The sequence below is a fragment of the Diabrotica virgifera genome, chromosome 1, assembly GCF_917563875.1.
Source record: "Diabrotica virgifera virgifera chromosome 1, PGI_DIABVI_V3a".
NCBI lineage: Eukaryota > Metazoa > Arthropoda > Insecta > Coleoptera > Chrysomelidae > Diabrotica > Diabrotica virgifera.
This window is the reverse complement of record NC_065443.1, coordinates 25,381,381-25,394,527: the sequence shown is the minus strand read 5'-3', so window position 1 is coordinate 25,394,527 and position 13,147 is coordinate 25,381,381. Positions and strand designations below refer to the sequence as shown.

Here is a 13,147-nt window from a genome sequence, read left to right as displayed (position 1 = left end):
CAACTGTGTATGCCAATTTTGAACAGCCATATCTTAACCAATATTTGTCTCAAAGGAAAAACATAATCCTAAATATTCAGAAAAGCAAAACCTACATTTTTTACACTTTGTAATTTTTGGTAGCACTAATAAATTTTATGTCATTTTGAAAAAAAATCATCTCTTTCAAAATTTAAACAATTTTACTTTAAAACCCAATGTTTTCAAAAATTAGCCCTTTACTTAGCCCGAATTAAGGGGTGATTTTCGGAGTTTTTTAAGAAAAATAGGACCTACTTTATTTTGAAAGTATCTTTCTTAATTTTAACGCTAGAAACTTTTTTAGAAAACATAAAAAAGATTTTTTTAAAACTTTAAAAAGTTGTAATAAGTTTTCTCAGAACAGTGTATCATTTTTTAGTTGCTATCATTTTTTGGTTATTTCACGTGAAATTATTCATTTTTAAATTTGACGAATATGAACCTGTTTCCTGTTTTACATTAGCTACAAAGCTACAACTTTGCTTCTACTGATTCTAAAAAGTTATACGTACATCAATTTTGTTACTTTATAAGCTATATTTTTAATGTTTTTCCCGATAACATACCTACTTACTTTTTGAGTTATTGGCAAAAAACCGTATAAAAGTGTTTTTTGTTGGAAAATTGACATATCGACTAGCCAATAACTCAAAAAGTATTAACTTAGTGAAAAATTCTATATAACAGAAGTTGCTTAGAATTAGTGTGTTCAGGGTCGGCGATAACGGGCCTGCAAGGGATGCACTGCAGGCGGGCGCCCCTGTTTGGGGGGCGCCAAAATGAGCTTGTTTCTGCTGGTGTTATGTAAAATACTAAGATAAAAAAATTCATTTTTTAAATGTGGTTTAAATTCGTCATAATACCCTAATCTGTGTTTGTTAATTTTGATTATCACACAACATGTAAAATATACAAAAATATGCAATGCGGCAAAGAATTCTTTCCGTGTAGTAATATAATTTATTGGTCAAAGATATTATATCTCAACCAAACAACCTTGCTCTTAATGGGAATGCTTTGTTTATTTTCTCCAAATTTCTTGCAAGTTGTAGTTTAGTCAGCAGTTATGAGAGGAAGTGAATCATTTCTAGTAAAATAAACAAGATTGTGATACTGCTTTCTTGCGGCTTGTCTAATTTAAGTATTGTATTTTACCTCTTAATTTAAGTATCGAGCTAAGGATTAATTCCATAAAAACATAATGTTTTGTATTTAAAATAAACATTTTAGTATTGTTTCATGTGATTATAATACAGAATAGTTTGTCAGTTGTATACTCTTCATCTGCAGTTAAAGAATCCAGTGTTGTATTCAATTAATATAAAATTATATTTGTTAAATACTCAGTACTATTATTAAAATATACTTTCACATTACTACAGAAGCATAATCTTGAGGTTTTAAAGTTATTATTTTTATGTAGGTAAATAAAAATGCATTCAAAAGACAAAAGACAATCTCAGTTCTTTTAGCTAATTTCTTAAAAGAGTTAAAGTGAAGTTGTTTTGTCAAATGATGGGTTCAATAAATCTGTACGGAACTTTATTTACCGGGGACATTTGCGGATAGCGGGACACCGACTTAGTCGGTGCCCAGAACACACATTTTTAGGACACAATCCAAAATCAAGCATTAATAGAGATAAAAGCTCTTCTAGCTACCCCTAAAATCAGGTGGTTTAACCATATAAAGTAAACCGAGGTAAACAAGGGCATCCTAGCAAGGGAATGCGAGGGCATCCAACGTAACGATTAGTACAAAGTCTCCTCATTCGTTATATACTGCGAAGGGGGATAGTGGTATAGCTTGGGGGTCAGATAGGTTACAACTCTAGGTTACGCAGTGTGACCGGTTTGATTTTCGTACATGTGGGTCTCACTGTTCCATTAGAACCCACATAACGTCCCCGAGGCTGGGGTTGTACGAGTATCTGTGTGTATGTGGGGGGGGGCGCCTTTGCTAGTTTTGCAGGCGGGCACCTTATACCCTAGCGCCGGCACTGAGTGTGTTTATCCATTTCCGAACTTATTTTGAACGTATATTTTTCACCTCCGATTAGAGGAGAAACTCAACCCCCAGGGCAAAGTTTTCTTTTCACTTTTTTTCTTTTACATGGGTCCTATGTGTAAGCTAAATTTCACGTCAATCCGTTCTTTAAAATTTGGAGCAAAAACCGTTAATGAACTATACTATCTCCGTAAGATCGTAAAAAACAAATCAGAATATTTTTCCTATCGACTAAGATACAACCTGGAATACCTACTTTCAATACACCAATAATAATTATTGCGTTTTTTATAAATGCATAAAAGCATAATATTTTGGTGCTTGGTGCATATTTCAATTCAACTGTTTTTTGCATAATTTAAGGTTTTTTAAGTGCATATTTCCCGATCTCTATTAATTTAATGTATTTCTCCACGAGTTTACAGCAAAAATCTTGATAATTATGTTTGTTTTGACTGTTTTGTTTGTATAATTATTGTTTTATCATAGAGTCAAAGTCTCCCTTCAATCCCAAACATTTTTAAACGAAAATACAATTTTTATTGGATATGTTCAATCAAGCAGACATTCCGTTAACATTTTTAGTCACAACATAATATCAATGTTAAAGTATTATTAGAGCAACGCGTTATGGTGTCACATTTCTTTTAATGACCGACACACAAAATATTTTAATGACGGATCCCACACTAAGAGAACCAGATTTTTATTACCTACTGCTGATAAGGTAAAGAGTTGTCAAATATCACTCGTTGTCATCTCTGTGTTAATTTGAAATAATAAAATATAAATATTTTAGTTTTGTATTCTAAAATATTTGGAAAAAATACCTATGTATTTTTTTTTCATTTAGGTACACATCATTTTAAGGGATTGTCCGGAAGAGTACAGGCTCAACATATCGGCAAATGAATTTTGTTTTAAATACCGTCCGTATAGAGGAGGTGCTCGTTGGGGATAGGCGCAAAATCTTAGTCCAATGCTAATTAAATGCATTAATTTTTTTCGAATTCTGAGAAAACTAATAAGTATTTTTGAAAAATTTAAACGCAGAATGGAAGCTTACATTATTACCGAGGGCAGAAAGTCCCTGAAAACTTATATAATGTTTATTTTAATAACTTATATACCTAATATATGTTTATTTTAATAAAGATAATGGGATGAAAAAACAAGAGAAAAGTTAGTGTGATTTTTAATTTCGAATATTTCATTCAAAAGAAACTTTTTTTTATTCTAAGGGACTTTCGGTCCCCCGTAATAATGTTATCTTTCATTCTGGGTGTATGTTTTAAAAAATATTTATTAGTTTTCTCAGGATTCGAAAAAAATAAATGTATTTAAATATCATTGGACAGAGATTTTGCGCCTACCCCCTTAAGAGAGAGTTTACTGTATTTTATATTATTACTAGAATTTATTACTTTAAACTTTTTATCGCTCTTGATTCATTTTATCGTGTATTTAATTCCATTCAATTGTAATTGTACATTAAATTTTTTTGTAATTTTTACACGTTTTATTACTTTCGAAATAACAATAACTATAAAATCGATTTTTCAGCCTACTTGGGTCAAAAAATACACAATTTTCGGAAATTTCGTTAAATGAGAACATTTACCTACATTTCTTGTATTTAAGCTTTTAATAAAATTTTTAAAAATAATTTAGATTATTTAATAGATACATTCACCGGCACGAAAAACGGGCACCCCAAAAAATGGGTCATTTTTGATGGCTCGTATCTCCTAAACCTATTCTTCGATTTAAGTATTTCTTTAATATGTTATAGCCTTATTCTTTAACTATATCGCTGTAATAATATTGTTTCTAGACAGGTAAATTATCATTGTATACTGGGCGTACCAATCAAACTGTTTTTTTTTCAATTTTCACAACACTCTGTGGAATATTCTAGTCTTTATACAATATTGAAATTAAAACCCAACTATAGCCCCAGGTTTTCTTAATGTTCTGTTTGTTATTCATTCGCTTATGTTGGATAATAAAAAAGTTAGGGACTTTAACAACTAAACATGTTCTTTATCAATACATGGTGTTTCTAAATAAGTGCGACAAACTTTAAGGGGTAATTCTGCATGAAAAAATAATGATCGTTTACTTGATAAAGCTATGTCTGCAAATGCTTGCAAATATAAAATTATTTTGCCAAACGGTCATTATTTTTTCATGCAGAAATTACCCCTTAAAGTTTGTCGCACTTATATTTAGAAACACCTGTATCGATAAAGAACATGGCTAGTTGTTAAAGTCCTTAACTTTCTTATTATCCAGCGTAAGCGAATGAATAAAAAAACAGAATGTTAACAAAACCTGGAGCTATAGTTAGGCTTTAATTTAAATATTTTATAAAGGCTAGAATATTCCACAGGGTGTTGTGAAAATTGAGAAAAAAACCCAGTTTGATTGGTACAACCGGTATACAATGAAAATTTACCTGTCTATCAACAATGTTATCATAGTTATATTGTTAAATAATAAGGCTATAACATATTAAAAAAATTACTTAAATCGGACCAAAGGTTTGGGAGATACGAGACATCAAAAATTACCCATTTTTTGGGGTGCCCGTTTTTCGTGCCGGTGAGTGTAGATTAAATTAGAAGTTCATTGTAAAAAAGGAAGTAAACAAAAACACGAGAAAAATGAATTTATATAAGTAAATAGGTAAGTAAATATTATAGATTAAAATAAGTACAGAAAATATATAATTATAGAGATATATAATCACTTATTGTACCTTCAGTTAAGGCTAACTTTAAAAGTAAAGCAGATCTGCTATTATTCATGTTTAAAAATAAAAGGCACACAAAACACTAAGTACGATTAGGACCGCGAATCTACAACAGATAAATGTCTAGAAACCGTTACACAGGGTTGCCAAAAAACGGAAGTCACACCGAGCGGTGTGGTATACGGAAGACGCTACGCGTTGTGTACATAACCTGTATAGTAGCACGGGAGAGACACTAGCGCTGGTGATATACCGTCGAACTAAAATCTGATCTTATGAGTATGTTAGATACGATATGACTTCCAGCGAAATTTTTAATATAAGCCTTCTGATACCATCTAGTAGCCAAATTCGTAAAAATATAGGCAAAACGTTGTGACTTCCGAAATCGGAAGTCATAACGGTATATATGAAGTAACAACGTATTACGAGAATCTACTTTGGAAGTCACATGGATACATGTATCAATATATATATATATTAGTGATGTAACGAATGCCATTTTTTGAACATTCGCGAATACGAATGCGAATGCGAATATCTGCTACCGACATTCGCGAATGCGGATGCGAATGCGAATGTTCAGTTTTTTTAATTTGTTTCTATTTTTGTAATGTTTCCTAAATTTATAATGAAAAGTTAATTGAGATTTAGTGTAAATCAATCTGAATTTTAAGCTGTATTACATAATACCAAATAATAAAAAAAGTGAAGGCTGATAATGTGATTATACAAGGTTAAGGTCTATCTATCTATTGCCCTTTATTTGTCTAAAGTAGGTCTCCCCCTTATTTTTCTACTTTTCTCGGTTCAGTGCTAATCCTGTCCATCTGGTCCCTGCGTATATTTTTAGGTCATCCGACCATCTCTTCTGTGGTCTTCCCCTTCCTCTTTTGTAGTCCCAAGGTCTCCAGTGAGTTATCGCTTCATTCCATCTTCCGTCTCTTTGTCTGCTGTTGTGTCCTGCATATTTCCATTTGAGAGTATGTAGTTGCATGTTTGAGGTTAAGTTACCTTTTCTTAATAAAAAAGATGAGAAGTGAATAGATTTTGATTTTATTAACCTAATATTATCTTAAAAATTATTTTTTTCTGGTTTTCATATTCGCAAAACATTCGCACAAATTTCGCGAATGCGGATGCGAATGCGAATATACAAAAACATGCGAATATTCGCGAATGCGAATGCGAATACGAATATTCGTTACATCACTAATATATATATATATATATATATATATATATATATATATATATATATATATATATATATATATATATGTTTTTATTCTGATTTTGCACAATACCAATTTATGATCGCTTGCTATTTCTGCTGATGTTAGTGCTCTTACATCAAATATTTGAGACGGGTGTAACTCTTTATATGACAGAATATAGTCTATCATAGATCTTTGTCCTCTAGTGTTTACAAAAGTGTATTTGTATTGTGGAGGAAACGTGTATTATTAATTCATATTTCGTTTATGCTGCAGAGGTCAGAATGTCTCCGTTTTCATTTCTAACGTTTTCAGTATATCGTTGTTTTATTCCCGGAACTGTATCATTACCAACACATGCGTTAAAATGCATACTTATTACTATAAATATGTCTGTTTTAACTGAAAAGGTAAGAAGCTAACAATGAAAAAATCACTGTCTGGTTTTTCAATACTAATTAGCTAAAACTTCCCAAATAATATACATATTGAACTCACTGAGTGGCACATATTGAAATTATAAAACCGTAGTATTCATTGTTTTATTTATAAAATAATTTCCATCAAATAGCATCAAATAATAAGTGTGATACAGCTTTTGCGAAAAGTTTTGTTATTACATTTATTGCGGAGATATCCAAAAGTCAAATCTTTTTGAACAAGTGTAGAAATACATTTTTACAATTTTATTATATTACTAGCACCTTTTTGATTTTCCAACATCTCCCTCAATCCTGCAAAAATGTCAAACATTTAAACACACTTCATTTGCATATTCTTTACACTTAATAAATAAATAAACTCAATCATCATATCTTATAAATCATTATAAAAACATTAATTGTCGGCAATATAAAAAATTACATTGAAACTTACGATCTAAAAATATTACACATTTTGAAATCAACTAAAATCACATCTTTCAAGATTTCTCTCTTTTCTTAAAATTACGTTTACTGGCACATCGGTTGATGATGTCCGTTACATGGACTTTATGCTCAAATATTCTCATGATCGACGTTTTCGCTTCTGTCATACCGTCGTTTATAATTTTGATTCTTTGCAGATTACCCTGAAAACAGTTAAGAAACAACAGTTAAAACATAAGATATTAATATGAATAACAACTAACAATTAATAATGAAGGATTATTAGACCAGGACGGATCTGTGAAAAAACGTCTATTTTTAGATGTGCGAGGTGGCATTCGGATTTTTGCAGATAAAGTTAGGTTACAACTTCAACAATAATAATTGACTTTAAAAAAATTAAAATATTTAAAAATTTCAAAAAATATCGATTTATTTCTACTTTCTTTGCTTATAACTTTAAAGCGATTCATTTTGGAACAAAGTCGTAAGGAAATAAAATAAAGATAATTTAATTTTCTATGATAAACGACTGGTTAAAAATGTCTTAAATTATTACCCTTGCTGCAAAATAGCAATAAATACAAAATAAGGGGGCAAAATAAGCCTGTCTTTTTCAACGTTTTTCTACCACTTTGGTTGCACTTAGCTTACAACATACTTAAATCGTTCACCAAATTTCATTAAAAGTGACCTGATAGATTTTGCAGAATAATTTTGAAATCTAAATTTTTTTTAAAAAAGTTCAAATTTTTTAAGAACTTTCTGAAGAAAAAGTAGACTATTTAGAAATTTGCTAATTTTTTTACATATAAAGAGATTCTCTGCCTATCTAATATACTTTACAGAACTAAAATCGGATTATTTAAGCGACCTCAGCACTGTTTTAAAGTTATAAACAATTTTTTGGCTTATGAACAAATACAGTGAGAACGTTTGAGTTGGCATAAATTCATTTTCTCGCGAATAGGCGTCTCTGGAGATAAATCCCGAAACGGGTCGATTTTTATTTTTAAATTCTAATTTTTTGTTATATATACCATACTAGTGACGTCATCCATCTGGGCGTGATGACGCAATCGATGATTTCTTTAAATGAGAATAGGTGCCGTGTGATAGCTCGATCGAAAGGCTATTCAATTTTGTATTCACTAATATAAACATTAACATAACTACTTATACAGGGTTTGAATTAAAAAAAAAATTGAATTAAATTAATTCCAATATTTAGATTACGTCATCACACCCAGGTGGATGACGTCACTAGTATGATATTTATGCCAAAAAATTATAATTTAAAAATAAAAATCGATCTGTTTCGGGATTTATCTCCAGAGTCTCCCATTCTCAAGAAAATGAATTTATTCCAACTCAAACGTCCTCACTGTATTTGTTTATAAGCCAAAACATTGTTTATAATTTTAAAACAGTGCAGAGGCCGCTTAAATAATCCGATTTGAATTCTGTAAAGTGTATTAGAGAACCTCTTTATATGTAAAAAAGAAAGTTTTTAAAAAATTTGAACTTTTAAAAAAAATTTAGATTGCAAAATTATTATGCAAAATCTATTACGTCGATTTTAAGAGGAAACAGTAGCGATCAACAGGTAGCAAAAACGCGTTCCAAGATTGCGGCTGTAATTTTGAATATTTTTTCGAGATATTTGGCACACGTATTCGTAATATAATAGAGAATGGCGGTACAGAGCCCAATTTGAAAAATATATTAATATGTGGAAATTACTCTGTAATTAAATAAAATATTAAAAAAGCGAGCCTGTACCGCCATTAAGAAGAACAAAAAAATACACATTCTTCAAATAAACTTTTTTATCCGATGCCTAGATTTTGTGTCATTTTGGAACTACTAAAATTTTTTATTTCATTAGTAGTTCCAAAATGACACAAAATCTAGGCATCGGATAAAAAAGTTTATTTGAAGAAAGTGTATTTTTTTGTTCTTCTTAATGGCAGTACAGGCTCGTTTTTTTAATATTGTATTTAGTTACGGAGTAATTTCCACATATTAATATATTTTTCAAATTGGGCTCTGTACCGCTATTGTTTATTATATTACGAATATATGTGCCGAATATCTCGAAAAAATATTCAAAATTACAGCCGCAATCTTGGAACGCGTTTTCGCTACCTGTTGATCGCTACTGTTTCCTCTTAATGGAATTTGGTGGACGGCTTAAGTACTTTGTAAGAATTTTCTAAGCCAAATATGAAGGTTCTAAGTGCAACCAAAGTGGTTGAAAAACATTGAATAAAAACAGTCTTTTTTGCCCCCTTATTTTCTATTTATTGCTATTTTGCAGAAAGGGTAATAATTTAATACATTTTAAACCAGTCGTATATTATACAAAATTCAATTATCTTTATTTTCTTTCGACTTTGTTCCAAAATGAATCGTTTTAAAGTTATAAGCAATGAAAGTAGAAAAGAATCGATATTTTTCGATATTTTTAAATATTTAAATTTTTTATTAATGTTCCGGGCATATTTGAGAAGGAGCATAAGTCAATTATAATTATTGAAGTTGTCACCTAACTTTATCTGCAAAAATCCGAATGTCTTCTTTCACATCCACCTCAAAAGAGATCTGCTCTGGTCTATATCAGCAGAGAAGACCTATTGTCTAATATTTGCAGAGAACATGGTATCGACGTTCTACTGGTTCAAGAAACCCAGAGGTACTGCAAGCCGCAGACCAAGAATTCGGGCTTTGAAGCTTATACTGGAGAGACCACACTACCAATATGGTAGCGCAGTCTTCGTCAGACTAAATATCGACGTAGCTTCCACATCTCTAATAGATCAAAATGACATCGAGATCCTCACAGTGGAGATAAACTCCTGTACAGTAACGTCAATCTACAAACCACCAAACGCTGACTTTGCTTTTGAGGAACCGAATAACTTTCAATCACAGCAAATCAAATTCGTACTGGGTGACCTCAACTGTCACAGTGTCGCGTGGGGTTATAACGAATCAGATTCCAATGGCGAAGAACTAGAAAAATGGGCTGAAAGCATGAACCTAAAACTTATTCACGATCCAAAGCAGCCTGCGTCGTTCAACAGCGGAAGATGGCACAGAGGTTACAACCCAGACAATATATTTCTCAGCGACGGAATTGGAGACCAGGTGACAAAAATTGTTGGAAGCAAGACACAGCACAGACCAATAATTTGTCTTTCCAACGCGGCAATCAGATATGAAATTGTTCCTTTCAAGAGAAGGTTCAACTTTACCAAAGCAAAAAAGAAAAATTCTCTGAAGCATTGGATCAAGAAGTTTCCCAGCTAGAACCTTGCTCTGATTCATACAATAAATTTGTAGAAATCGTAAAGCAAGTATCACGGAAATATATCCCTAGAGGTTGTCGAAGCAGACGTGCCTGGAAGCTGATCCGAAATCTTGGCAACAATCCCGCTGCCCCGGCAGTCAACATGACAGAAGTCATACCCGATCAGATAGCCCATGGTCTTCTAATGAGCGTTAAGACGACATCAAGAAAGAACAAGGTGAGAGCTCAACGGAATATCGACGAAGAAAAAGATGTTCTAGGTACCTCTTTTTGTCTAGAGGAGATGAGATGCGCAATCCACCAAATGAAAGATAATAAAGCGGCTGGCCTGGACGATATACGAACAGAACAAATAAAGAACTTTGGACTAAAAACCGTAGAGTGGCTCGTAAAAATGATGAATTGCTGCATCCGTACATTACAAATCCCCAAAATCTGGAGGAAAGCTCGAGTGGTTGCCCTCTTAAACCCAGGGAAGGATCCGGCGGATACAAATGCTTTTCAAGGCATTTGAAAGAATGATACTGAACCGGATCGCTGAATCTGTGGAGACTAAAATTATTCCAGAACACGCAGGATTCAGACCCGGAAAGTGCTGCTGCAGTCAAATTCTTAATCTCACCCAACATATTGAAGATGGTTTTGAACGGAAAGAAATAACAGGAGTAGCGTTCATAGACCTAACTGCCGCCTATGACACAGTTAATCATCAACGGCTACTCGCAAAACAATACGAAACTACAAAGGATTTCCGACTAACAAGGTTAGTGAAATGTCTCCTCCAGAATAGACGCTTCTACGTAACGCTCCTGTCCAAGAACAGTCGGTGGAGGGACCAAAAAAATGGGCTTCCACAGGGAAGTGTCCTCGCGCCGATTCTATACAACATATACACCAACAAACATGGCAATTTGCTGTGGCATGGCAGCTCAGGGAAGAACCTTCAATGAAGTCGAAGTGAAACTGACAGATGCCCTGGCAGACTTAGCTCTATTCGCGGTGTGCAAGTACTTGGAAGGGATACGCGAAACGATCGTGCGCGAATAGCGGAGAAATATTGCAACTTTCTTAAATAATTCATATTGTCAATTGAAATTGTCAAATTGACGTACATTTCATACTTATGGTCATTTAAGAAGAAAAATTATATATTGCTCCACAGTATTGATATGATATGCAATTATTATATAAAGGTAAATTTAATTAATTGTATTTTGCTTGCAGTACTGCATTTTAATAACTAATTTTATTTACTACATACAATTGTTTACGTTTAAATAACATAACCTAAATCTTATTTTTTCTTATTATTTTTTTTGGACTATGGCCTTGACAATTATCCAGTAACCAGGACCATATGATTGGCCAATATAATCAAAAGTGCGAATAAAAGTGCAGAGCGTAGAAATAGGTGTCGCTTTTCCGAACTTGCACGGTGCCAATACTACGATGAAAACCATCTGAAACCCAATCCCACAAAAACCCAGATATGTGCTTTCCACCTTAGAAACAAGCATGCCCGAAGGCCGCTGGATGTGGAATGGCGTGGTCAGATGCTGGAACATAACGAGACGCCAAAATACCTCGGCGTACGTCTGGATAGAACTCTGTCTTACCGATACCACTGTCAAGATGTCAAGAAGAAAGTAGGTGCAAATACTATTGACTGTAATACATAGAACTCTTGACATTTCTCATTAATTTTGAGGAAGCAAAAAAATAGCGCCATCTAGGCGGTATGAGTAGATAACCAGAGCAATCTAACCTTACATTTATAAAATTGCTTTATTATTGTTTTTGTATAAGTGTTTGAACTATTTTTATTTTAATTTAATTTAGCAAAATTAGCTCGTTATTCAAAAATTTATAAAATTTTACGTTGTCAAAACGTAATTTCACTTCAAGCCGACAGTGGCGCTAGTGGCAACGTGCTTCAAGATTTCTGTGGGAGTTGGATGTATTACAGTCAATAGTATTTGGTAGGTGCCAGAAATAATATCATCCGCAAGCTAACTAATACAAAATGGGGAGCACAGCCACACACTCTCCGCACCTCTGCCTTGGCATTATGATTTTCAGCCGCGGAGTTTGGAGCGCCAGTATGGGCAAACTCTGCTCACGCAACGAACGTCGACGTGGCTCTAAATGTAACACGTGGCTCGTGTAATATCGGGTTGCCTGAAACCGACACCTATCGAAGAGGTATACCCCATAGCTGGGATTGCTCCACCACCTATCAGGAGGAAGGTCACGTCAGAGGTAGAACGAAAAAAGCAGGAGACGGACCGAAGACACCCCTTATATGACCACCAAACTCAGCCAAGTAGACTAAGATCTCGGAAAAGCTTTCTGCAAACATCAATATCCATCCCCGAAGCGCCAGACAGGCGCCGGATACACCTATGGCAAGCGTCAGCTACTGCAACACAATTTCCTCCCTCGGAGGAGATGGCTGCTGGACACAGTTTACCGTATCCGACTTGGAAAGCACTAACAGACTAAGAACCGGCGTTTCACGTTGTGCTAGTAATTTGAAAAAATGGGGATACCAGGAGGACGATACCTGCGACTGTGGCGCATTAGTTATTACCATCGTTACTAAAATATTTATTCCAATAGGAACTAGGTATGCAACCAACTTTACAGACAATTGTATTGAAAGTTGCAGTTGATCGACGACAAAATTGGTAACCTTTGGGGAATTCGGAACCTAGAAGTTGGTTTCTGTGTCGATACGGCTTCCGGCTGACGTAATTGTCATTGCAGAAGGGGCTATTCGTCACTTCAATCTCGGCTGTTGTTGAAAGCAGACCCATCACACCAGTGGCCATTACAAAGAATATAAAATTTTAGTTGAAATGTTTGAATAGCATATAAGTTTACGTGGGAAGAAGTTGTTTTGTTCTTGGTTGTTAAGTGTTTTGAAAAGAAGAGATTTTTTTGTTTTTCAACACCTTTTTGAAGA

General features: G+C 33.5%; 1 protein-coding gene across 2 annotated transcripts in view; it reads right to left on the bottom strand.

The window, feature by feature from the left end:
- Nucleotides 1-6,528: 6,528 nt before the first annotated feature.
- Nucleotides 6,529-13,147, bottom strand: part of LOC114324167 (histone deacetylase complex subunit SAP130-A) — a 115,306-nt gene continuing 108,687 nt past the window's right edge. Inside the window, exons 13-14 of one of the 2 annotated variants that reach the window (XM_028271919.2) lie at nucleotides 6,877-7,072; nucleotides 6,529-6,734 (exon numbers count right to left, since the gene is read on the bottom strand). In XM_028271919.2, coding sequence (XP_028127720.2) covers nucleotides 6,923-7,072 — 150 coding nt within the window. In that variant the 3' untranslated portion in view covers nucleotides 6,529-6,734; nucleotides 6,877-6,922. Of the gene's footprint in view, nucleotides 7,073-13,147 lie in introns of both variants that reach the window. The other variant, XM_028271917.2, reaches the window with a different exon arrangement.